This window comes from Pristiophorus japonicus, chromosome 1 (assembly GCF_044704955.1).
Source record: "Pristiophorus japonicus isolate sPriJap1 chromosome 1, sPriJap1.hap1, whole genome shotgun sequence".
Taxonomy (NCBI): domain Eukaryota; kingdom Metazoa; phylum Chordata; class Chondrichthyes; family Pristiophoridae; genus Pristiophorus; species Pristiophorus japonicus.
The window spans coordinates 110,317,573-110,345,485 of NC_091977.1; the positions used below are offsets into that span (position 1 = coordinate 110,317,573).

The 27,913-nt window shown below is 45.7% G+C and overlaps 1 protein-coding gene across 5 annotated transcripts in view; it reads left to right on the plus strand.

Moving 5' to 3' along the window:
- The window catches only part of LOC139265471 (uncharacterized), a 359,824-nt gene that overhangs the window by 74,016 nt on the left and 257,895 nt on the right, over positions 1-27,913 (plus strand). For all 5 annotated transcript variants that reach the window (XM_070882494.1, XM_070882503.1, XM_070882509.1 and 2 more), the window contains one exon: positions 6,007-6,162. In XM_070882494.1, coding sequence (XP_070738595.1) covers positions 6,007-6,162 — 156 coding nt within the window. The remainder of the gene's footprint in view (positions 1-6,006; positions 6,163-27,913) is intronic.

The window sequence follows — 27,913 nt, forward strand, 5'->3', positions numbered from 1 at the left end:
AAGGCCGATAAATCCCCAGGGCCTGATAGTCTGTATCCCAAAGTACTTAAGGAAGTGGCCCTAGAAATAGTGGATGCATTGGTGATCATTTTCCAACAGTCTATCGACTCTGGTTCAGTTCCTATGGCCTGGAGGGTAGCTAATGTAACACCACTTTTAAAAAAAGAAGGGAGAGAGAAAAAGGGTAATTATAGACCGGTTAGCCTGACATCAGTAGTGGGGAAAATGTTGGAATCAATTATTAAAGATGAAATAGCAGCACATTTGGAAAGCAGTGATAGGATCGGTCCAATTCAGCATGGATTTATGAAAGGGAAATCATGCTTGACTAATCTTCTGGAATTTTTTGAGGATGTAACTAGTAGAGTGGACAAGGGAGAACCAGTGGATGTGATGTATTTGGACTTTCAAAAGGCTTTTGACAAGGTTCCACACAAGAGATTGGTGTGCAAAATTAAAGCACATGGTATTGGGGGTAATGTACTGATGTGGATAGAGAACTGGTTGGCAGACAGGAAGCAGAGAGTCGGGATAAACGGGTCCTTTTCAGAATGGCAGGCAGTGACTAGTAGGGTGCCACAGGGCTCAGTGCTGAGACCCCTGCTATTTACAATATACATTAATGATTTAGATGAAGGAATTGAGTGTAATATCTCCAAGTTTGCAGATGACACTAAGCTGAGTGGTGGTATGAGCTATGAGGAGGATGCTAAGAGGCTGCAGGATGACTTGGATAGGTTAGGTGAGTGGGCAAATGCATGGCAGATGCAATATTAAGTGGATAAATGTGAGGTTTTCCACTTTGGGGGCAAAAACACAAAGGCAGAATATTATCTGAATGGCGGCACATTAGGAAAGGGGGAGGTGCAACGAGACCTGGGTGTCATGGTATATCAGTCATTGAAAGTTGGCATGCAGGTACAGCAGGCGGTGAAGAAGGCAAATGGTATGTTGGCCTTCATAGCTAGGGGATTTGAGTATAGGAGCAGGGAGGTCTTACTGCAGTTGTATAGGGCCTTGATGAGGCCTCACCTGGAATATTGTGTTCAGTTTTGGTCTCCTAATCTGAGGAAGGACGTCCTTGCTATTGAGGGAGTGCAGCAAAGGTTCACCAGACTGATTCCCGGGATGGCAGGACAGACATATGAGGAGAGACTGGATCGACTGGGCCTGTATTCACTGGAGTTTAGAAGGATGAGAGGGGATCTCATAGAAACATATAAAATTCTGACGGGATTGGACAGGTTAGATGCAGGAAGAATGTTCCCGATGTTGGGAAAGTCCAGAACCAGAGGACACAGTCTAAGGATAAGGTGTAAGCCATTTAGGACTGAGATGAGGAGAAACTTCTTCACTCAGGGAGTTGTTAACCTGTGGAATTCCCTGCTGCAGAGAGTCGTTGATGTCAGTTCATTGGATATATTCAAGAGGGAGTTTGATATGGCCCTTACAGCTAAAGGGATCAAGGGGTATGGAGAGAAAGCAGGAAAGGGGTAATGAGAGAATGATCAGCCATGATCTTATTGAATGGTGGTGCAGGCTCGAAGGGCCGAATGGCCTTCTCCTGCAACTATTTTCTATGTTTCTAGTCTTGTTACAAGTAGAGTACCAGCAGCAAATCCTACATCAGATGTTCTAGAAACGAGTCCAAGAGAATGTAAGAATTTAAGTCTGAGTCTGAGTCAGGCAGACAAACACTCTGAAGTTGTCGAGTCCAAATGTAGATCAAGGGTTGCCCTTGGAGAAAAACTGTCCTCAGGCTCAGCCTAGAATGAGTCTAAGTTCGACACCAAGTTTGGAAACTTTTGTGCACTCTCCCCCTCGCTCAAGCTCCAATCACCCCATCCCCATTTCCCAGTCTCGCTCTCTTCCTTGATTCCATTCACCAATCTCCCTCTCTTGTCCAGGCTCCCCGATTTCCGATTATTCTTGGCACACCAACTGGTCCCGGCTCTCTGCGGCAGTGGGAGGTGACATCACTGTTCTGGAGTAAAAACAAAAAATGCTGGAAATACTCAGTGCGTCAGGCAATATCTGTGGAGAGAGAAACAGAATTAACCTTTCAGGTCTACCATCCTTTGTCAGAACTGGAAAAGGTTGGAGATGTAACAGGTTTTTAAGCAAGAGTAGGTGCAGGGAAAGGGGGAGGGGTGGAAAGAACAAAAGGGAAGGTCTGTGATAGGATGGAAGGCAGAAGAGATTAAGAGACAAAAGGGATGATGGTGCGAGGCAAAAAGCTATGGTAATGAGGCTAGTTAAGAAACAAATGACGAATCTATATAGGGTGTAAATGAAGGTGGCAGAATCATCAACAGCTGCCGTGGAAAAGAGAAAAAAAAGAGAAGAAAAGAAAAAAAATAGGGGCAGAGATTATGGTTTGAAATTGTTGAACGATGTTGAGTCCCAAAGGCTGTAAAGTACCTAAAGGAAAGATGAGGTGCTGTTCCTTGAGCTTGTGTTGAGCTTCATTGGAACAGTGTAAGAGGCCGAGGACGGGGAGATCAGAGTGGGAGTGGAGTGGGGAATTAAAGTGACAGGCAACTGGAAGTTCGGGGTCACACATATGGACTGAACGGAAGTGTTCTGCAAAGTGGTCACCAAATCTACGTTTGATCTCCCCAATGTAGAGGAGACCACATCGTGAGCAGTGAATACTAAATTGAAAGAAGTACAAGTAAATCGCTGCTTCACCTGGAAGGAGTGTTTGGGGCCCTGGACAGTGGGAAGGGAGGCTTAAAAGGGCAGATGTTGCATCTCCTCTGCTGGCACGGGAAGGTGGCATGGGAAGGGGAGGGGCTGCTGGGGGTGATTGGGGAGTGGACCAGTGTCACGGAGGGAGGGGTCCCTTTGGAATGCTGAAAGGGGAGGGGAGTGGAAGATATGTTTTGTGGTGGTATCACGCTGGAGATAGCAGAAATGGTGGAGGATAATCCGTTGAACGTGGAGGCTGGTGGGGTGAAAGGTGAGGTCAAGGGCAACATAAAAACATAAGAACATAAGAATTAGGAACAGGAGTAGCCCATCTAGCCCCTCAAGCCTGCTCCGCCATTCAATAAGATCATGGCTGATCTGGCCGTGGACTCAGCTCCACTTACCCGCCCTCTCCCCGTAACCCTTAATTCCCTTATTGGTTTTTAAGGCAACCCTATCGTGGATCTGGGAGGGAGGGGAAGTGGTGAGAACAGGTGCGGGAAATAGAACAGAAACGGTCGAGGGCCATGTTAACCACGATAGAGGAGAATCCTTGGGTCATGGAGGCAGCTGACCAGAGGCTTCTCTGCGATGGCAACTGGTGATGTCCCGGAGCAGGAGGTTACTGCTGCGGCGGGAAATTTAAAATGCAAAGACCTTCTAGGCTGGTATCAGCAGCGCCCAGCAGATCTATGTCCCATTCCGGGAGACTCCTGGGCAATCTGGAAAGGTTGGCATTGAAATGTAGTGCTGTGCCATGTAGATTAGAAGGTCCTAGCTTCAATCTCTTTGATGCCATAATTAGCTGCTCCTCTCTTGGGCCAAGGAAAGCCATGGTGTAAGGTGCTAGTCCAGACATTAAGTTAGCTTGATTCAGACATTTACAAGGTGAATAAGATGTAGAGGCAGTATTAGTCCACTAATTGCATGTAAACGCACTCAGGTGTGGGTCTCCAAAATGCTTCTCATTTCAACAGGAGGACACTGAACATAGAAACATAGAAATAGTTGCAGGAGTAGGCCCTTCAGCCCTTCGAGCCTGCACCACCATTCAATATGATCATGGCTGATCATGCAACTTCAGTACCCCATTCCTGCGTTCTCTCCATACCCCTTGATCCTTTTAGCCGTAAGGGCCACATCTAACTCCCTTTTGAATATATCTAACGAACTGGCCTCAACAACTTTCTGTGGTAGAGAATTCCAATGGTTCATAATTCTCTGAATGAAGAAGTTTCTCCTTATCTCGGTCCTAAATGGCTTACCCCTTATCCTTAGACTGTGACCCCTGGTTCTGGACTTCCCCAACATCGGGAACATTCTTCCTGCATCTAACCTGTCCAATCCCATCAGAATTTTATATGTTTCTATGAAATCCCCTCTCATCCTTCTAAATTCGAGTAAATATAAGCCTAGTCGATCCAGTCTTTTTTCATATGTCAGTCCTGCCATCCCGGGAATCAGTCTGGTGAACCTTCGCTGCACTCCCTCAATAGCAAGAATATCCTTCCTCAGATTAGGAGACCAAAACTTCACACAATACTCAAGGTGTGGTCTCACCAAGGCCCTGTACAATTGCAGTAAGATCTCCCTGCTCCTATGCTCAAAACCCCTCGCTATGAAGGCAGGCATGCCATTTGCTTTCTTTACTGCCTGCTGTACCTGCATGCCTACCTTCAATGATTGATGTACCATGACACCCAGGTCTCATTGCACCTCCCCTTTTACTAATCTGTCACCATAAAGATAGATCATTCACCTAACCTGTTCAAGTCCCCCTGCAGCCTCCTAGCATCCTCCTCAGCTCGCATTGTCACCCAGCTTAGTGTCATCTGCAAACTTGGAGATATTACATTCAATTCCTTTCTCTAAATCATTAATATATATTGTAAATAGCTGGGGTCCCAGCACTGAACCCTGCGGCACCCCACTAGTCACTGCCTGCCATTCTGAAAAGGACCTGTTTATTCCCACTCTTTGCTTCCTGTCTGCTAATCAGTTCTCAATCCACGTCAATACATTAGCCCCCAATATCAAGTGCCTTAATTTTGCGCACTAATCTCTCGTGTGGGACCTTGTCAAAAGCCTTTTGAAAGTCCAAATACACCACATCCACTGGCTCTCCCTTATCCACTCTATTAGTTACATCCTCAAAAAACTCGAGAAGATTTGTCAAGCATGATTTCCCTTTCATAAATCCATGCTGACTTGAACCGATCCTGTCACTGCTTTCCAAATGCGCTGCTATTACATCTTTAATAATTGATTCCAGCATTTTCTCCACTACTGATGTCAGGCTAACCGGTCTATAATTCCCTGTTTTCTCTCTCCCTCCTTTTTTAAAAAGTAGGGTTACATTAGCAACCCTCCAATCGATAGGAACTGAACCAGAGTCCATGGAATGTTGGAAAATGACCATCAATGCATCTACTATTTCGAGGGCCACTTCCTTAAGTACTCTGGGATGCAGACTATCAGGCCCTGGGGATTTATCGGCCTTCAGTCCCTTCAATTTCCCTAACACCATTTCCTGACTAATAAGGATTTCCCTCTGTTCTCCCATTCTCGCTGGACACTCGGTCCCCTAGGATTTTCGGGAGGCTATTCGTGTCTTCCTTCGTGAAGACAGAACCAAAGTATTTGTTTAATTGGTCTGCCGTTTCCTGTTCCCCATTATGAATTCACCTGATTCTGACTGCAAGGGACCTACATTAGTCTTCACTAATCTTTTTCTCTTCACATATCTATAGAAGCTTTTGCAGTCAGTTTTTATGTTTCCTGCAAGCTTACTCTCATACTCTATTTTACCCCTCCTAATTAAACCCTTAGTCCTCCTCTGCTGAATTCTAAATTTCTCCCAGTCCTCAGGTTTGCTGCTTTTTCTGGCCAATTTATATGCCTCTTCCTTGGATTTAACACTTTCCCTAATTTCCCTCGTTAGCCACGATTGAGCCACCTTCCCTTTCTGCTTCATACGCCACACAGGGATGTACAATTGTTGTGGTTCATCCATGTGATATTTAAATGTTTGCCATTGCCTATCCACCGTCAACACTTTAAGTATCATTCTCCAGTCTATCCTAGCCAATGCACGCCTCATACCATCGAATTTTCCTTTCTGTAAGTTCAGGACCCAATTTTAATGTAAGTGGTCTGCTCATAATAAAAACTTTGAGTTGATCAATTTCACATGTACAGACCATCAAATCCCTTTTTAAAAATCAGTTCGAATGGTTTATTATTAACATCCTGATTTTTATTGCAGTATTTTGTAAAAAAAATATCTAAATTGTGTCTTTCCCTGTGTGCTGTTAGTGGTTGTGACGAAGAGCAAGGCATCATGGAGGCAGCTGACCAAAAGGTGTGTAAGTGCTAGTGTTCTGGATAGTAAACGAGCACCACAAGAGACACCAAGATCGAAAACACTGCTTCAAAATACAGCAGTGGCTTCAATGGGAACAATGAAATCACGTAAGTTGAAAAGAATAAAACTTCTGGTACAAATGCAGTTTCTTTTTTGAAGTCCAGAATGTATATTCAGGTCAAGTTTATTAAAATCTTATGTTCTTTTATCAGGGTCAATTATTCATTGCACATAGATTATAATCAATACAAGTAATCTTTGTATTGGCTTTGTGCAATGAATAATTTTTAACCATGTCATCACAGTTTTCTATTCACCTCCTTTTTCCTCTTATAAAGGTTTTGCTGTTTTGAATAATGTAATTAAACCAGGTGAGGACAGGTTGTACGATGTGTATGGCTAATAGATAAATAGGCTTTTGAAAGAAACACAAAACATTTTTTCCGACTGTTAAGTTGCAGCATTGCACATTATTTATTTTTGCTAATAAAACCGGTGGCCGCAAAATTCCGATGCTTAGCAACGGCCACTTCTGGCGCTGCTGCGGCGGTCACCATTTTGGGCAAGTCGTTTGCCTGCGTGCAGCGGTAGAATTCAAATGAGGCAGATCATGACGTCAATCAGCGTGCAATGCTGATTTGACACACGACCTACCATTTTCGACATCGCCGCTCCATTCAACGCCCTCTCCTAAACACAAACAGCTGAACACGAGGAACCCCCCAACAGCGCAATTTAAAAGGGATACATCCATCTTGCAGGTAATTCTTTATTCTCTTGTACCGGTTTATGCAGAGTTTATATCAATACTGGCTTGCTGGAACACATTTAGAAATTTGGTAAAGTGCGCAGGGAGTGCTGCTGGACGTTGGGAAGCGCTGGCTGCAGCCGGAAGGCCTCTGACTACACCAGTTGCTCCTAGTCATTGGGGTCTCTGCTTGCAGTCTCCCTCGCGCTGCAGCTGACAAGGAGATGGAGCAGAGGCAGCAAAGACAAGCTGCTTGCAGAGGAAGGAAGAGGAGGAGGGGAAGGAGAACACCCAGCAGAAGGCCTTAACCACCTAGGGTCCTCAGAGAGCACTTCCCCTACCTCCACGTAGTGTATTAGGAGGCTCTTCTTCACTAAGGAAGTAGTCACAAAACTCTGCCACCTTCTGCAACCAGACCTGCAGCCTCAGAGCAGGGCAATGATGGCACTGCCAGTGGCCCTCCACGTCACCGTGGTATCAATTTTTTCGCCCTCATAGCTTTCCAGGCTGGAGCAGGAGACATAGCTAACATCTCCCAGTTCTCCGTCCATTGTTGCGTCCGGGAGATCACAGAGGCTCTGTACCTCAGGAGAAGGGACTGCAGTGACTTCTCTCTGAACAGAGCGAAGCAGGAAAAGCACACAAGTTTCCAGTTTGCCTATCAACTGTGGTTGGGAAATGTTGGAGTCCATTATTAAAGAAGCAGTAACAGGACATTTGGAAAAGCAAAATTTGGTCTGAGACATGGATTTATGAAGGGGAAGTCATGTTTGACAAAAAATTTGCTGGAGTTCTTTGAGGATGTAATGAACAGGGTGGATAAAGGGGAATCAGTGAATGTGGTGTATTTGGACTTCCAGAAGGCATTTGACAAGGTGCCACATAAAAGGTTACTGCACAAGATAAAAGTTCACGGGGTTGGGGGTAATATATTAGTATGGATAGAGGATTGGCTAACTAACAGAAAACAGAGAGTCGGGATGAATGGTTCATTCTCTGGTTGGCAACCAGTAACTAGTGGGGTGCCGCAGGGATCAGTGCTGGGAGCCCAACTATTTACAATCTACATTTAACGACATGGAAGAAGGGACTGAGTGCAACGTAGCCAAGTTTGCTGATGATACAAAGATGGGATGAAAAGCAATGTGAGAGGAGGACACAAACATTCTGCAAAAGGACATGGACAGGCTAAGTGAGTGGGCAAAAATTTGGCAGATGGAGTATAATGTCGGAAAGTGTGAGGTCATGCACTTTGGCAAAAAAAAATCAAAGAGCAAGTTATTATTTAAATGGAGAAAGATTGCAAAGTGCTGCAGTACCTGGGGGTACTTGTGCATGAAACACAAAAGGATAGTATGCAAGTACAGCAAGTGATCAGGAAGGTCAATGGTATCTTGGCCTTTATTGCAAAGGGGATGGAGTATAAAAGCAGGCAAGTCTTGCTACAACTGTATAGGGTATTAGTGAGGCTACACTTGGAATACTGCGTGCAGTTTTGAAACATAGAAACATAGAAAATAGGTGCAAGAGTAAGCCATTCGGCCCTTCGAGCCTGCACCACCATTCAATAAGACCATGGCTGATCATTCACCTCAGTACCCCTTTCCTGCTTTCTCTCCATACCCCTTGATCCCTTTAGCCGTAAGGGCCATATCTGATTCGCTCTTGAATATATCCAATGAACTGGCATCAACAACTCTCTGCGGCAGGGAATTCCACAGGTTAACAACTCTGAGTGAAAACGTTTCTTCTCAGCTCAGTCCTAAATGGCCTACTCCTTATCCTAAGACTGTGACCCTGGTTCTGGACTTTCCCATCATCGGGAACATTCTTCCCGCATCTAACCTGTCCAATCCAGTCAGAATCTTATAAGTTTCGATGAGATCCCCTCTCATCCTTCTAAACTCCAGTGTATAAAGGCCCAGTTGATCCAGTCTCTCCTCATATGTCAGTCCCACTATCTCGGGAATCAGTCTGGTGAACCTTCGCTGCACTCCCTCAATAGCAAGAAAGTCCTTCCTCAGATTAGGAGACCAAAACTGAACATAATATTCCAGGTGAGGCCTCAGCAAAGCCCTGTACAACTGCAGTAAGACCTCCCTGCTCCTATACTCAAATCCCCTAGCTGTGAAGGCCAACATACCATTTGGCTTCTTCACCGCCTGCTGTACCTGCATGCCCACTTTCAATGACTGATGTACCATGACACCCAGGTCTCGTTGCACCTCCCCCTTTCCTAATCTGCCGCCATTCAGATAATATTCTGCCTTCGTGTTTTTGCCCCCAAAGTGGATAACCTCACATTTATCCACATTATACTGCATCTGCCATGCATTTGCCTACACATTAACCTATCCAAGTCACCCTGCAGCCTTTTAGCATCCTCCTCACAGCTCACACCGCCACCAGTTTAATGTCATCTGCAAACTTGGAGATATTACGCTCAATTCCTTAATCTAAATCATTAATGTATATTGTAAAGAGCTGGGGTCCCAGCACTGAGCCCTGCGGCACTCCACTAGCCATTGCCTGCCATTCTGAAAAGGACCCATTTATCCCGACTCTCTGCTTCCTGTCTGTCAACCAGTTCTCGATCCACGTCAGTACATTACCCCCAATACCATGTGCTTTCCATATTTACGAAAGGATATACTTGCTTTGAATGCAGTTCAGAGAAGGTTCACTAGGTTGATTCCGGGGATGAGGGGGTTGACATGAGGAAAGGTTGAGTAGGTTGGGCCTCTACTCATTGGAATTCAGAAGAATAAGAGGTGATCTTATCAAAACGTATAAGATTATGAGGGGGCTTGACAAGGTAGATGTAGGGAGGATGTTTCCACTGATGGGGGAGACTAGAATTAGAGGGCATGATCTTAGAATAAGGGGCCGCCCATTTAAAACAGAGATGAGGAGAAATTTCTTCTCTCAGAGGGTTGTAAATCTGTGGAATTCGCTGCCTCAGAGAGCTGTGGAAGCTGGGACATTGAATAAATTTGACAGACATAGACAGTTTCTGAAACGATAAGGGGATAAGGGCTTATTGGGAGCGGGCAGGGAGGTGGAGCTGAGTCCATGATCAGATCAGCCATGATCTTATTGAATGGCGGAGCAGGCCTACTCCTGTTCCTACATCTTATGTTCTTATATCGGGATTCCCTATGGAGCAGGGTGCTATCGACAGTGCACATGTGGCTACATGGGCGCCGCATATCCTGAGATGTACTGCAGCCGCAAATGCTACTACTCAGTTAATGTGCAGTGGTTGTGTGACCAGACCCAACACATCCTGATGGTGAATGCCCTTGTCCTGACAGCAATCATGATGCCTTCATCCTGTGCCAGTCCGGTGTACCAGCAATCATCCAGCCACCACATCAAACCCGAGGGTGGCTGCTTGGAGGTACGGGCTATCTGCTCTACACCTGAATGATGGCTCCCCTCCGCAACCTCACCACTCGTGGCCACCACTCACATAATGATAGCCATGCTGTCATGAGGAATGTAATCGAGCTGACCATCGGGGTGCTCAAGCAATGTTTCCGCTGCCTTGACTACTCGGGAGGAGCCCTCCAATAATTGCCAGAGTGGGTGTCCAATTTTGTGGTGGTCTCCATCATCCTCCACAACTTGGCCATCATGAGGATGCAGTCTTTGCCACCACGGGTTCCACGACCACCTCGGGAAGAGGAAGTGGAAGGGAGGAGGCAGGCAGCAAATCCTTGTTCCAGGCGAGCTGTTCGTGAGCGCATCACCAGACTCTGGTTCCAATGAATGAAACCCCAGATCCTCGTTGCTCAATCAATCTTCCCTTTAAGCTGCGTAGCTGTGCTGCGCTCTGGACCTTGCGAGCAGCCGGCTCACCGGCTTTTCATTAGGATTAACCGCGCAGCCACAGTATTTTGAAAAAGGGTTGTTCACCCATAAAAAAATGAAAGAGAACATTGTGGTAGCATAGCGGTTAAGTAACGGGACGAGTAATCCAGAAGCATGGATGAATAATAAGAACATAAGAATAGGAGCAGGAGTAGGCCATAAGGCCCCCCGAGCCGCTCCGCCATTCAATAAGATCATGGCTGATCACATCATGGATTCAACTTCACTTCCCTGCCCGCTCCTCATAACCCTTTATCCCCTTATCGTTTAAGAAACTGTCTATATTTGTCTTAAATTTATTTAATGTCCCAGCTTCCACAGCTCTCTGAGGCAGCAAATTCCACAGATTCACAACCCTCTGAGAGAAGAAATTTCTCCTCATCTCAGTTCTAAATGGGCGGCCCCTTATCCTAAGATCATGCTCTCTAGTTCTAGTCTCCCTCACCAGTGGAAACATCCTCTCTGCATCCACCTTGTCAAGCCCCCTCATAATCTTATACCTTTCTATAAGATCACCTCTTATTCTTCTGAATTCCAATGAGTAGAGGCCCAACCTACTCAACCTTTCCTCATAAGTCAACCCACTCATCCTCGGGATCAACCTAGTGAACCTTCTCTGAACTCCCTCCAAAGCAAGTATATCCTTTCGGAAATATGGAAACCAAAACTGCACGCAGTATTCCAGGTGTGGCCTCACCAATACCCCGTACAGCTGTAGCAAGACTTCCCTGCTTTTATACTCCATCCCCTTTGCAATAAAGGCCAAGATTCCATTGTCCTTGCTGATCACTTGCTGTACCTGCATATTATCCTTTTGTGTTTCATGCACAAGTACCCCCAAGTCCTGCTGTACTTCAGCACTTTGCAATCTTTCTCCATTTAAATAATAACTTGCTCTTAGATTTTTTTCTGCCAAAGTACATGACCTCAAATTTTCCAACATTATACTCCATCTGCCAAATTCTTGCCCACTCACTTAGCCCGTCTATGTCCTCCTGCAGCTTCTTTATGTCCTCCTCACACATTACCCATTCTCCCATCTTTGTATCATCAGCAAACTTGGCTACGTTAAACTCAGTCCCCTCTTCCAAGTCGTTAATATAGATTGTAAATAGTTGGGGTCCCAGCACTGATCCCTGCGGCACCCCACTTGTTACTGATTGCCAACCAGAGAACGAACCATTTATCCCGACGCTCTATTTTCTGTTTATCAGCCAACTTTCTATCTATGCTAATATATTACCCCCAACCCCATGAACTTTTATCTTGTGCAGTAACCTTTTATGTGGCACCTTGTCAAATGCCTTCTGGAGTCCAAATACACCACATCCACTGGTTCCCCTTTAGCCACCCTGTTCGTTACATCCTCAAAGAATTCGAGCAAATTTGTCAAACATGACTTCCCCTTCATAAACTCATGTTGACTTTGCCTAACCACATTTTGCTTTTTCAAATGTCCTGTTATTGTGTCTTTAATAATGGACGCCAACATTTTCCCAACCACAGAGATTAGGCTAACTGGTCTATAGTTTCCTGCTTTTTGTCTGCCTCCTTTTTTAAATAGGGGTGTTACATTTGCAGTTTTCCAATCTGCTGGGACCTCCCCAGAATCCAGGGAATTTTGGTAAATTACAACCAGTGCATCCACAATCCCTGCCACTACTTCTCTTAAGACCCTCGGATGCAAGCTATCAGATCCAGGGGATTTATTTGCCTTTAGTCCCATTATCTTACTGAGCACTGCCTCCTTAGTGATTGTGATTGTGTTAATCCAGAGAGGTCAGTTCAAATCCCACCATGGCAGCTGTTGAATTTGTTCAGTTCATTAAATAAATCTGGAATAAAAAGCTTGTATCAGTAATGGTGACCTTGAAACTACAGGATTGTCATAAAAACCCATATGATTCACTAATGTCCTTTCGGGAAGGAAATCTGCCATCCTTGCCTGGTCTGGCATATATGTGACTCCAGACTCACAGCAATGTGGTTGACTCTTAACTGCCCTCTGAACTGGCCTAGCAAGCCATTCAGTTGTAACAAACTGCGACAAATAAGAATAAAACCGACCGTCCACCTGGCATCGACCTTGGCACCAACTTTGGACATGATGCAGCATAATATAGATAAATGTGAAGTTATCCACTTTGGTGGCAAAACAGGAAGACAGAATATTATCTGAATGGTGACAGATTAGGAAAAGGGGAGTTGCAACGAGACCTGGGTGTCATGGTAGATCAGTCATTGAAAGTTGGCATTCAGGTACAGCAGGCGGTGAAGAAGGCAAATGGCATGTTGGCCTTCATAGCGAGAGGATTTGATCATAGGAGCAGGGAGGTCTTACTGCAGTTGGACAAGGCCTTGGTGAGGCCACACCTGGAATATTGTGTGCAGTTTTGGTCTCCTAATCTCAGGAAGGACATTCGTGCTATTGAGGGAGTGCAGCGAAGGTTCACCAGGGATGGCAGGACTGACATATGAAGAAAGACTGGATCGACTAGGCTTATATTCACTGGAATTTAGAAGAATGAGAGGGGATCTCATAGAAACATATAAAATTCTGACGGGATTGGACGGGTTAGATGCAGTGTAAGAATAAGGGGTAAGCCATTTAGGACCAAGATGAGGAGAAACTTCTTCACTCAGAGAATTGTGAACCTGTGGAATTCTCTACCACAGAAAGTTATTGAGGCCAGTTCGTTAGATATGTTCAAAAGGCAGTTAGATGTGGCCCTTATAGCTAAAGGTATCAAGGGGTATGGAGAGAACGCAGGAATGGGGTACTGAAGTTGCATGATCAGCCATGATCATATTGAATGATGGTGCAGGCTCGAAGGGCCGAATGGCCTACTCCTGCACCTATTTTCTATGTTTCTATGACAACAGCACACCCAGCTCAGTCGATCCTGCAGAGTCCTCCTCACTAACATTTGGGGTCTTGTGCCCAAATTGGGAGAGCTGTCCCATAGACTATGCAAGCCACAGAATCATACCTTTCAGCAAATGTCCCAGACTCCTCCATCACCATCCCTGGGTCTGTCCTGTCCCACCGGCAGGACAGACCCACCCAAGGTGACGGCACAGTGGTATACAGTCGGAGGTAGTGGCCCTGGGAGTCCTCAACATTGACTCCGAACCCATGAAATCCCATGGCTTCAGGTCAAACATGGGCAAGGAAACCTCATGCTGATCACCACCTACCGCCCTCCCTCAGCTGATGAATCAGTACACCTCCATGTTGAACATCACTTGGAAGAAGCACTAAGGGTAGCTAGGGCACAGAATGGAGATGGGGGACTTCAATGTCCATCACCAAGAGTGGCTCGATAGTACCACTACTGACCAAGTTGGCCGAGTCCTGAAGGTCTGGGTCTGCAGCAGGTGGTGTGCGAACCAACACGAGTGAAAAACCTATTTGACCTCGTCCTCACTAATCTACCTGTGACAGATGCATCTGTTCATGACAGCATTGGTAGCAGTGATCACTGCACAGTCAATCTGGAGACAAAGTCCGGTCTTCGCACTAAAGAATGAGCTAAGAACACAGATAGATACTTGGGAGTATGACATTTTAGAAACATAGAAACATAGAAATTTACAGCACAGAAGGAGGCCATTCCGGCCCACCCTGTCCGCGCCGGCCAACAAAGCCATACGGCCCTTGGTCAGCGGCCCTAAAGGTTAAACCTATGAACAATGACGGAAAGGCAAAGAGCATCCCAGCCCAACCAATCTGCCTCACCACAACCGCGATACCCCTTATACTTAAACATTCTACACTCCACCCCAACCGGAGCCATGTGATCTCCTGGGAGAGACAAAAACCAGATAAAAACCCAGGTCAATTTAAGGAGAAATAAATCTGGGAAAATTCCTCTCCGACACATCTTGGCGATTGAAACTAGTCCAGGAGATCACCCTGGCTGCATTCTATTCCTGCAGTACTTACCATTATATCTGCTCCGTCCAACAAAAGGTCATCCAGTTTAATCCCAATTACCAGCTCTAGGTCCGTAGCCCTGTAGGTTACTGCACTTTAAGTGCCCATCCAACCATCTCTTAAAAGTGGTGAGGGTTTTTGCATCCACCACTCTTTCAGGCAGCGAGTTCCAGATCCCCACAACCTTCTGCGTAAAGAAGCCCTCCCTCAAATCCCCTCTAAACCTTCCACCAACCACCTTAAAACTCATAATAGACCCCTCTACCAATGGAAATAGACCCTTACTATTCACTATGTCCAGGCCCTTCAATATTTTGTACACCTCAATGATGTCTCCTCTCAACTTCCTCTGTTCCAATGAGAACAAACTCAACCTATCCAATCTGCCCTCATAACTAAGATTCTCCATTCCAGGCAGCATCATAGTAAATCTCCTCTGCATCCTCTCCAGTGCAATCACGTCCTTCCTATAATACGGCGAGCAGAACTGCACGCAATACTCCAGCTGTGGCCTAACCAAAGTATTACACAATTTAAGCATAACCTCCCTGCTCTTATATTCTGTGCCTCGGCCAATAAAGGCAAGCATTCCGTATGCCTTCTTAACCACCTTATCCACCTGGCCTGCTACTTTCAGGGATCTGTGGACAAGCACCCCAAGGTCTCTTTGTTCATCTATACTATTAAGTGGCCTACTGCTTAATAGAAATGTAGAAACACAGAAATTAGGTGCCATTCGGCCTTTCGAGCCTGCACCGCCATTCAATAAGATCATGGCTAATCATTCAACCTCAGTATCCCTTTCCTGCTTCCTCTCCATACTCCTTGATCCCTTTGGCCATAAGGGCCATATCTAACTCCCTTTTCAATATATCTAATGAACTGGCCTCAACAACTTTCTGCGGTAGAGAATTCCACATGTTAACCACTCTCTGAGTGAAGAAGTTTCTCCTCATCTCGGTCCTAAATGGCTTACGCCTTATTCTTACATTGTGACCCCTGGTTCTGGAACTCCCCAGCAACGGGAACATTCTTCCTGCCTCTAACCTGTCCAATCCCGTCAGAATTTTATATGTTTCTATGAGATCCCCTCTCATTCTTCTAAACTCCAGTGGATACAAGCACAGTTGATCCAGTCTCTCCTCATATGTCAGTCCTGCCATCCCAAGAATCAATCTGGTGAACCTTCGCTGTACTCCTTCAATAGCAAGAATGTCCTTCCTCAGATTAAGAGACCAAAACTGAACACAATATTCCAGGTGTGGCCTCACCAAGTCTCTGTACAACTGCAGTAAGACCTCCCTGCTCCGATACTCAAATCCTCTAGCTATGAAGGCCAACATGCCATTTGCCTTCTTCACCGCCTGCTGTACCTACATGCCAAACTTCAATGACTGATGTACCATGACACCCAGGTCTCGTTGCACCCCCCTTTTCCTAATCTGTCACCATTCAGATAATAGTTTGTCTTCCTGTTTTTGCCACCAAAGTGGATAACCTCACATTTATCCACATTATACTGCATCTGCCATGCATTCGCCCACTCACCTAACCTGTGCAAGTCACCCTGCAGCCTCTTAGCATCCTCCTGACAGCTCACACCGCCACCCAGCTTAGTGTCATCTACAAACTTGGAGATATTACATTCAATTCCTTCATCTAAATCATTGATGTATATTGTAAATAGCTGGGGTCCCAGCACTGAGCCCTGCTGCACCCCACTAGTCACTACCTGCCATTCTGAAATGGACCCGTTTATTCCGACTCTCTGCTTCCTGTCTGCCAACCAGTTCTCTATCCACGTCAATACATTACCCCCAATACCATGTGCTTTAATTTTGCACAATAATCTTTTGTGTGGGACCTTGTCAAAAGCGTTTTGAAAGTCCAAATACACCACGTCCACTGGTTCTCCCTTGTTCACTCTACTAGTTACATCCTCAAAAATTTCTAGAAGATTTGTCAAACATGATTTCCCTTTCATAAATCCATGCTGACTTGGACCGATCCTGTCATTGCTTTACAAATGCGCTGCTATTTCATCTTTAATAATTGATTCCAACATTTTCCCCACCACCGATGTCAGGCTAACTGGTCTATAATTCCCTGTTTTCTCTCTTCCCTCCTTTTTTAAAAAGTGGTGTTACATTAGCTACCCTCCAGTCCATAGGAACTGATCCAGAGTCAATAGAATGTTGGAAAATGATAACCAATGCATCCACTATTTCTAGGGCCACTTCATTAAGTACTCTGAAATGCGGCCTATCAGGCCCTGGGGATTTATCGGCCTTCAATCCCATCAATTTCCCTAACACAATTTCCTGACTAATAAGGATTTTTTTCAGTTCCTCCTTCTCGCTCGATCCTCAAACCCCTAGTATTTCTGGAAGGGTATTTGTGCCTTCCTTAGTGAGACAGATCCAAAGTATTTGTATTGGTCTGCCATTTCTTTGTTCCCCATTATAAATTCACCTGATTCTGACTGCAAAGGACCTACGTTGGTCTTCACTAATGTGTATACCCTTTCCTTATTAGCCCATCCAAAGTCCATCACCTCACACTTCTGTGAATTTAATTCCATTTGCCACTGCTCTGCTCACCTGACCAGTAGATTGATATCCTTCTGCAGCCCATGACTTTCCTCTTTATTATCAACCACACAGCTAATTTTAGTGTCGTCAGCAAACTTCTTAATCATACTCCCTATATTCAAATCTAAATCATTGATATATACTACAAAAAGCAAGGGTCCCAGTACTAAGTCCTGCGGAACCCCGCTGGAAACATCCTTCCAGTCACAAAAACATCCATCAATCATTACCCTTTGCTTCCTACCTCCAAGCCAACTTTGGATCCAACTTGACACGTTGCCCTGTATCCCATGGGCTTTAACCTTCATGGCCAGTCTACCATATGGGACATTATCAAAAGCTTTGCTAAAGTCCATACATCGTACGCCCTACCCTCATCAACCCTCTTGGTTACCTCAAAAAATTCAATCAGATTAGTCAGACACGATCTTCCCTTAACAAATCCGTGCTGACTATCCCTAATTAATCCTTGCCTTTCCAAATGCAGATTTATTCTGTCTTTCAGGATTTTTTCCAATAATTTTCCCACCACTGAGGTTGGGCTGACAGGCCTGTAATTACTCGGCCTATCCCTTTCTCTCTTCTTAAACAAGGGTACTACATTAGCAGTCCTCCAATCCTCCAGCACCATGCCCAGATCCAAAGAGGACTGGAAAATGATGGTCAAGGCCTCTGCTATTTCCTCTTTTACTTCGCTCAACAGCCTAGGATGCATTTCATCTGGGCTTGGGGACTTATCTTCTTTCAAAGCTGCTAAACCCCTTAATACTTCCTCTCTCACTATATTTATTTCATCCAGAATATCACACTCCTCCTTGATAGCACTATCTGCCTTGCCCCTTTCCTTTGTGAAAACAGATGCAAGGTTTTTGTTAAGAACCCTACCAACATCTTCCGTCTCCACACAAAGATTACCCTTATTGTCTCTAATAGGCCCTACCCTTTCTTTAGTTATCCTCTTACTCTTAATATATTTATAAAACATCTTAGGGTTCTCCTTAATTTTACTGGCAAAGAATTTCTCGTGCTCTCTCTTAGCATTCCTAATATCCTTTTTAATTTTGCCTCTTAACTTTCTATATTCCTCTAAAGATTCCATAATATTTAGCCGTTGATATATGACATATGCGTCCCTTTTTTTCTTAATCGTCCCCTGTAAGTCCCTAGACATCCAGGGGGCTCTAGAATTATTTTTCCCAACCTTTTTCTTCAAGGGCATTACAGAAACATGGCTGAAAAAAGGGCAGGTTTGGCAAATCAGTATTCCTGGTTGCAGGTTTTTTAGGCAAGACATAGAGGGGGCTAAAAATTGGGGCGGGGGGTGTCGCGGTATTGATTAAAGAAACCATTACAGCGATGAGGAGGGATGATATGTGAGCGAGATCATCAAATTAGGCCATATGGGTCGAATAAAAAAATAAAAAAGGGACGATCACACTGCTGAGCATGTATTATCGACTCCCAAACAGTGGGAGGGAGATAGAGGAGCAAATAGTAGGGGATTTTAACGACCCAAATATTGATTGGGACAAATATAGTGTGAAGGGTATAGAGGGTGCGGAATTCTTGAAATGCTTTCAAGAGAACTTTTTTAGTCAGTATGTAGCAAGCTCAACACGAGAGGGGGCGGTTTTGGATTTAGTTTTGGGGAATGAAGCTAGGCAGGTTGAAGGGGTATTAGTGATACGATCATAATAAGGGATGAAACTGAGTACTGAGAGCAATAAGTAAGTGTGACCTTAGCTCCTTTAATAAGACTCCAGAGTGCAGGTACCTCGTGGGTAGTCTGCTTATATACAGTGCTCCCAAGGGATCCCTTGGGACTCCAACAGGTAGGCCCTCTGGTGGTGGTGTGATACAAGTTACCAAGGGTAAAATACATAACATCACTCTCTCGTAAAGTTAATAGTACACTTATTTACAGGGTGAGACGAAGGGGCTTTTCGCTCCCTTGTCGATCGTTTTGATACAAATGCGGGTGAGTGAGTTGGTTGGTTCTTCACTGGGCTGCTGGGCAGCTGGCCTTGCCAGGCTGCTGGGGATGGTGAGTTCGGCTTCGTGGTCGTGATGTCGGTTGCCACTTGTTTGTGTGTTGGAGGGTCGAAGTTGGTGGTGTCTTCTTCAGGTTGTTCATAGCTGTTGGTGAACCGCAATTTGATTTGGTCCAAGTGTTTTCTGCACGTCCTTTGGCCAATTTGACCTGAAACACCCTACTCCCCTCTTTGGCTATGACCGTGCCAGCGAGCCATTTGGGACCATGTCCATAATTGAGTACAAACACAGGATCCTTGACCTCAATATCGCGTGACAAATTTGCGCGGTCATGGTACATACTTTGTTGATGCCGCCTGCCCTCCACATGATCATGGAGATCAGGGTGGACAAGAGAGAGCCTTGTTTTGAGCGCCCTTTTCATGAACAGCTCGGCTGGGGGAACCCTGGTGAGCGAGTGGGGTCTGGTGCGGTCGCTGAGCAGCACTCGGGACAGCCGGGTCTCCAGGAAGCCTTCCAAAACGCGTTTCAAGCTTTGCTTGATAGTCTGAACTGCCCGTTCTGCCTGGCCATTGGATCCGGGCTTGACTGGGGCAGATGTAACGTGCTTGATCCCATTGCGGGTCATGAATTCCTTGAATTCGGCACTGGTGAAACACGGCCGATTGTCGCTGACTAGGACATCAGGCAGGCTGTGTGTGGCAAACATGGCTCATAGGTTTTCGATGGTGGCTGTGGACGTGCTTACAGACATTATTACACATTCAATCCAATTTGAATAAGCATCCACGACAACCAAGAACATTTTGCCTAGAAATGGGCCCGCATAGTCCATGTGGATACTCGACCACGGTTTGGAGGGCCATGACCACAAACTTAGCAGTGCCTCTCTGGGTGCATTGCTCACAGCTGAGAGCAAGTGTTGCACTGGCGCACGCATGACTCTTAATCTGAGTCGATGCCGGGCCACCACACATAGGATCTGGCTATGGCTTTCATCATTACAATGCCTGGGTGGGTGCTGTGTAGGTCACAAATGAACGTTTCTCTGCCCTTCTTGGGCAAGACCATAGAAACATAGAAAATAGGTGCAGGAGCAGGCTATTCAGCCCTTCTAGCCTGCACCGCCATTCAATGAGTCCATAGCTGAACATGAAACTTCAGTACCCCCTTCCTGCTTTCATGCCACACCCCTTGATCCCCCGAGTAGCAAGGACTTCATCTAACTCCCTTTTGAATATATTTAGTGAATTGGCCTCAACTACTTTCTGTGGTAGAGAATTCCACAGGTTCACCACTCTCTGGGTGAAGAAGTTTCTCCTCATCTCGGTCCTAAATGGCTTACCCCTTATCCTGAGACTGTGACCCCTGGTTCTGGACCTCCCCAACATTGGGAACATTCTTCCTGCATCCAACCTGTCTAAACCCGTCAGAATTTTAAACGTTTCTATGAGGTACCCTCTCACTTTTCTGAACTCCAGTGAATACAAGCCCAGTTGATCCAATCTTTCTTGATAGGTCAGTCCCACCATCCCGGGAATCAGTCTGGTGAATCTTCGCTGCACTCCCTCAATAGCAAGAATGTCCTTCCTCAAGTTAGGAGACCAAAACTGTACACAATACTCCAGGTGTGGCCTCACCAATGCCCTGTACAACTGTAGCAACACCTCCCTGCCCCTGTACTCAAATCCCCTCGCTATGAAGGCCAACATGCCATTTGCTTTCTTAACCGCCTGCTGTACCTGCATGCCAACCTTCAATGACTGATGTACCATGACACCCAGGTCTCGTTGCACCTTCCCTTTTCCTAATCTGTCACCATTCAGATAATAGTCTGTCTCTGTTTTTACCACCAAAGTGGATAACCTCGCATTTATCCACATTATACTTCATCTGCCACGCATTTGCCCACTCACCTAACCTATCCAAGTCACTCTGCAGCCTCATAGCATCCTCCTCGCAGCTCACACTGCCACCCAACTTAGTGTCATCTGCAAATTTGGAGATACTACATTTAATCCCCTCATCTAAATCATTAATGTATAATGTAAACAGCTGGGGCCCCAGCACAGAACCTTGCGGTACCCCACTAGTCACTGCCTGCCATTCTGAAAAGTCCCCATTTACTCCTACTCTTTGCTTCCTGTCTGACAACCAGTTCTCAATCCACGTCAGCACACTACTCCCAATCCCATGTGCTTTAACTTTGCACATTAATCCCCTGTGTGGGACCTTGTCGAAAGCCTTCTGAAAATCCAAATATACCACATCAACTGGTTCTCCTTTTTCCACTTTACTGGAAACATCCTCAAAAAATTCCAGAAGATTTGTCAAGCATGATCTCCCTTTCACAAATCCATGCTGACTTGGACCTATCATGTCACCATTTTCCAAATGCGCTGCTATGACATCCTTAATAATTGATTCCATCATTTTACCCACTACTGAGGTCAAGCTGACCGGTCTATAATTCCCTGCTTTCTCTCTACCTCCTTTTTTAAAAAGTGGGGTTACATTGGCTACCCTCCACTCGATAGGAACTGATCCAGAGTCAATGGAATGTTGGAAAATGACTGTCAATGCATCCACTATTTCCAAGGCCACCTCCTTAAGTACTCTGGGATGCAGTCCATCAGGCTCTGGGGATTTATCGGCCTTCAATCCCATCAATTTCCCCAACACAATTTCACGACTAATAAAGATTTCCCTCAGTTCCTCCTCCTTACTAGACCCTCTGACCCCTTTTATATCCGGAAGGTTGTTTGTGTCCTCCTTAGTGAATACTGAACCAAAGTACTTGTTCAATTGGTCTGCCATTTCTTTGTTCCCCTGATTCTGACTGCAGGGGACCTACGTTTGTCTTTACTAACCTTTTTCTCTTTACATACCTATAGAAACTTTTGCAATCCGCCTTAATGTTCCCTGCAAGCTTCTTCTCGTACTCCATTTTCCCTGCCCTAATCAAACCCTTTGTCCTCCTCTGCTGAGTTCTAAATTTCTCCCAGTCCCCAGGTTCGCTGCTATTTCTGGCCAATTTGTATGCCACTTCCTTGGCTTTAATACTATCCCTGATTTCCCTAGATAGCCACGGTTGAGCCACCTTCCCTTTTTTATTTTTACGCCAGACAGGAATGTACAATTGTTGTAGTTCACCCATGCGGTCTCTAAATGTCTGCCATTGCCCATCCACAGTCAACCCCTTAAATATCATTCGCCAATCTATCTTCGCCAATTCACGCCTCATACCTTCAAAGTTACCCTTCTTTAAGTTCTAGACCATGGTCTCTGAATTAACTGTTTCATTCTCCAACCTAATGCAGAATTCCACCATATTATGGTCACTCTTCCCCAAGGGGCCTCGCACAATGAGATTGCTAATTAATCCTCTCTCATTACACAACACCCAGTCTAGGATGGCCTCCATCCTAGTTGGTTCCTCGACATATTGGTCTAGAAAATCATCCCTTATGCACTCCAGGAAATCCTCCTCCACCGTATTGCTTCCAGTTCATGCGCTTACCCCGCAACAGACAGTCCGCCTGCAAGGACATTTTGTCTTTGTGCCTGTGGAATGGCTTAATCGTCTCCTGCATCTGCGCTGGGACGCTGGACCAGCTCCCATGGAAGACACAGTTTTTTACCAAGGACAGTAAAGGATCCTGGCTGGTCCAGGTCCTGATCTGGCGGGCCGCAACGGGTGACTTTTCGTTTTCAAATGCATCCATTACCTTGAGCAAGTCCGCAGGCTGTGCTATTTTCACCCCGGAGAGCATCAGCGCAGTTCTCTGTGCCCAGTCTATGGTGGATTACATAGTTGTATGCCGACAGCTTGAGCGCCCATCTTTGGATGCGGGCAGAGGCATTGGTGTCAATCCCTTTGCTCTCAGAGAATAACGATATGAGCGGCTTGTGGTCAGTTTCAAGCTCAAACTTGAGGCCAAACAAGTATTGGTGCATTTTTTTCACCCCGTAAACGCACGCCAGAGCCTCTTTTTCAATCATGCTGTAGGCCCTTTCAGTCTTGGACAAACTCCTGGACCGGTAAGCAACCGGTTGCAAAATCCCCGATTCATTAGTCTGTTGTAACACACACCCAACCCAGTATGACGATACATCGCAAGCGAGCACTAATTGTTTACATGGGTTATACAGGACAAGCAGTATGTTTGAACACAACAGATTTCTGGCTTTCTCAAAGGCAGCCTCTTGTGATTTCCCTCATACCCACTTGTCTCCCTTGCGCAGTAGCACTTGTAGGGGTTCTAACAAGGTGCTTAACCCGGGTAGGAAATTACCGAAACAGTTGAGGAGTCCCAGGAACGATCGCAGCTTCGTCACGTTCTGTGGTCTCGGCGCTTTCTTGATGGCCTCCGTCTTGGCGTCTGCTGCGATTCTTCTTCCCAAGAACTCGCTCTCCGATGCCAAGAAAACACACTTCGAGCGTTTCAACCTGAGTCCCACGCGATCCAACCGATTAAGAACCTCTTCCAGATTCTTCATGTGCTCAATGGTGTCCTGACCTGTCACCAGTATGTCGTCCTGGAAAACCACAGTGCGAGAGACCGATTTTAGCAGCTCTCCATGTTCCGTTGGAAGATTGCCGCGGACGACCGAATCCCGAACGGGCATCTGTTATAGATGAACAGACCTTTGTGCGTGTTGATGCAGATGAGGCCTTTCGAAGATTCCTGCAGCTCCTGCGTCATGTAAGCCGAGGTCAAGTCCAACTTGGCAAACATCTTCCCTCCAGCCCGGGTCGCAAATAGGTCATCTGCCTTGGGTAGCGGGTACTGGTCCTGTAGCGAAAAACGGTTAATCGTTACTTTATAGTCCCCACAAATTCTGACCGTGCCGTCACCTTTAAGTACCGGGACAATCGGACTACCTGAGAAGCTTCCAATGCCTGGCTCAAACAACGATGGAAATCTGCTCAGAACCTGGGCACATGAGGCGTCGTCGACGGATGAAAGCGCTTGGATGTCGTCCCAGTTCCAGTGGATTTTTTCCAGCCAGCTTCTGCCAAACAATGTGCGGCAATGTCCTGCAAGGCGCCTTAGTTCGGCGACGTAGCTCGCCACTTCCTGGCCCTCCGACCGTTAGACACGTGTAGAACCGATACCTCGCCATCAAAACGCTTTCTTTAGGATTTAGGTGCCCCCGGACCAGCATACACAATTCTTCATAGGATTTAGTTGTTGGTTTTACCGGAGCTTGAAGATTCTTCATGAGGCCATAAGTTGTTGCCCCACAGATGGTAAGGAAGATCGCCCTTCGTTTGGCAGCATTCTCATCCCCTTCCAGCTCGTTGGCCACGAAGTATTGATTGTGTCTCTCCACGAAGGCCTCCCGATCATCCCCTTCTGAGAACTTCTCCAGTATACCAACTGTTCTTTGCATTTTCGCGTGGTTTTTCATTATCTTGTCGCCAATTGATACGCTCATAATAAAGGATGAAACTGAATACTGTGAGCAATGAGTAAGTGTGACCTTAGCTCCTTTAATAAGACTCCAGAGTGCAGGTACCTCGTGGGTGGCCTGCTTATATATACAGTGCTCCCAAGGGATGCTGGGATCCCTTGGGGCTTCAACACGTGGGCCCTCTGGTGCTGGTGTGATGCAGGTTACCAAGGGTTAAATACAGAACACTTAGTAGGAGAGCACTTGGGTACTAGTGACCATAATTCAGTCAGATTCAAGTTGGTTATGGATAAGGACAAGGATAGGCCTGGAATAAAAGTCCTGAATTGGGGAAAAGCTAATTTTGCTGAGTTAAGGAGTAATTTGGCCACATTGGACTGGAAACAGCTACTTGTGGGTAAATCAGTGTCGGAACAGTGGGGAGGAGAAGATCTGGAAGGCTCAGGCCAAACATGTGCCCTTAAAGAAAAAGAGTGGGAATAATAATTCTAGAGTCCCCTGGATGTCTAGGGACTTACAGGGGAGGATAAAGAAAAAAAGGGAAGCTCCCCTTATGTCATATACCAACGGCTAAATACTATAGAATCTTTAGACGAATATAGAAAGTTAAGAGGCAAAATTAAAAAGGATATTAGGAATGCTAAGAGAGAGCACGAAAAATTCTTGGCTAGTAAAATTAAGGAAAACCTAAAGATGTTCTATAAATATATTAAGAGTAAGAGGGTAACTAAAGAAAGAGTTGGGCCTATTAGAGACCATGAGGGTAATCTTTGTGTGGAGGCGGAAGATGTTGGTAATGTTCTTAATGAATACTTTGCATCTGTTTTCACGAAGGAAAGGGGCAATGCAGATACTGCTATCGAGGAGGAGTGTGATATTCTGGTTGAAATAAATATAGTGAGAAAAGAAGTATTATGGGGTTTAGTAGCTTTGAAAGTAGATAAGTCCCCAGAACCGGATGAAATGCATCCCAGGCTGTTGGACGAAGTAAAAGAGGAAATAGCAGAGGCCTTGACCATCATTTTCAAGTCCTTTTTGGATTTGGGCATGGTGCCGGAGGATTGGAGGACTGCTAATGTAGTACCCTTGTTTAAGAATGGAGATAGGGATAGGCCGAGTAATTACAGGCCTGTCAGCCTAACCTCAGTAGTGGGAAAATTATTGGAAAAAATCCTGAAAGACAGGATAAATCTATATTTGGAAAGGCAAGGATTAATTAGGGACAGTCAGCACGGATTTGTTCTGGGGAGATCATGTTTGACTAACCTGATTGAATTTTTTAAGGAGGTAAGCAAGAGGGTCGATGAAGGTAGTGCGTACGATGTAATATATGGACTTTAGCAAAGCTTTTGATAAGGTCCCACATGGTAGACTGGTCATGAAGGTTAAAGCCCATGGGATACAGGGCAAAGTGGCAAGTTGGATCCAAAATTGGCTTAGAGGTAGGAAGCAAAGGGTGATAGTTGATAGATGCTTTTGTGACTGGAAGGATGTTTCCAGTGGGGTTCCGCAGGGCTCAGTACTGGGTCCCTTTTTGTGCATATAGCAATGATTTAGATTTGAATATAGGGAGTATGATTAAGAAGTTTGCAGATTACACTAAAATTGGCTGTGTAGTTGATAATGAAGAGGAAAGACATGGGCTGCAGGAGGATATCAATCTACTGGTCAGGTGGGCAGAGCAGTGGCCAATGGAATTTAATTAAGAGAAATGTGAGGTGATGCACTTTGGGAGAGCGACTAAGGATAGGGTATACACATTAAGTGGTAGGTCACTTAATAGTGTAGATGAACAAAGGGACCTTGTAATACTTGTCCATGGATCCCTGAAAGTAGCAGGACAGGTGGATAAGGTGCTTATGAAAGCATACGGAATGCTTGCCTTTATTGGCCGGGGCATAGAATTTAGGAGCAGGGAGGTTATGCTTAAATACTTTGGTTAGGCCACAACTGGAGTTCTGCGTGCAGTTCTGGTCGCTGTATTATAGGAAGGACGTGATAGGATGCAGAGGAGATTTACTAGGATGTTGCCTGGAATGGAGAACCTTAGTTATGACGACAAATTGGATAGGCTGGGTTTGTTCTCATTGGAACAGAGGAGGTTGAGAGGAGTACAAATTATTGAGGGGCCTGGATATAGTGGATAGCAAGGGCCTATTTCCATTGGGGGTGGGGTCTATTACGAGGGGTCATAGTTTTAAGGTGGTTGGTGGAGGTTTAGAGGGGATTTGAGGGGGGGCTTCTTTACGCAGGGGGCTGTGGTTTTCTAGAACTCACTGCCTGGAAGAGTGGTGGTTGCAGAAACCCTCACCACATTTAAGAGATGGTTGGATGGGCACTTAATGGACCTAGAGCTGGTAATTGGGATTAGACTGGTTAATCTCTTGTTGGCCGGCGTAGATATGATGGTAAGTACTGCAGGGAATAGAATATGGCCAGGGTGATCTCCTGGACTAGTTTCGATCCTCTGGATGGGTCGGAGAGGAATTTTCCCAGATTTTTTTCCCCTAAATTGGCCTGGGTTTTTATTTGGTTTTTGCCTCTCCCAGGAGATCACATGGCTCCAGTTGGGGTGGAGTGTAGAATGTTTCAGTGCAAGGGGTGTCGCAGTTGTGTGGGGCGGATTGGTTGGGCTGGGTGCTCTTTACCTTTCCGCCATTGTTCATTGTTCATAGGTTTATATGTAACCTTCAGTGCTGCTGACCGAGGGCTCTTTGTCGGCCGGCATGGACACGATGGGCCGAAATGGCCTCTTTCTGCGCTGTAAATTTATATGTTTCTATGTTTCTAAAGACACCCTCCATCATGTAATGTGGGACTACCACCGTGCTAAATAGGATAGATTCAGAACAGATCTAGCAGCTCAAAACTGGCCATCCACATGGCGCTGTGGGCCATCAGCAGCAGCAGAATTGTATTCCACCACAATCTGTAACCTCATGGCCCGGCACTTCCCTCACTCTACCAACCCTGGTTCAATGAGGAGTGCAGCAGAGCATGCCAGGAGCAGCATCAGGCATACCTAAAAATTAGGTACCAACCTGGGGAAGCTGCAACACAAGACTAAGCAGAGGAAGCAGCATGCTATAAACAGAGCTAAGCGATCCTACAATCAACGGATCAGATCAAAGCTCTGCAGTCCTGCCACATCCGGTCGTGATTTATTTTTCTAACCTCCCCTTTGATTATTTCTGTGATTATCTAACGGGAAGAGGAGGCTCCATGAATGTCCCCATCCTGAATGATGGTGGAGCGTAGCACGCAAGTGCAAAAAACCAGGCTGAAGCGTTTGCAATCAT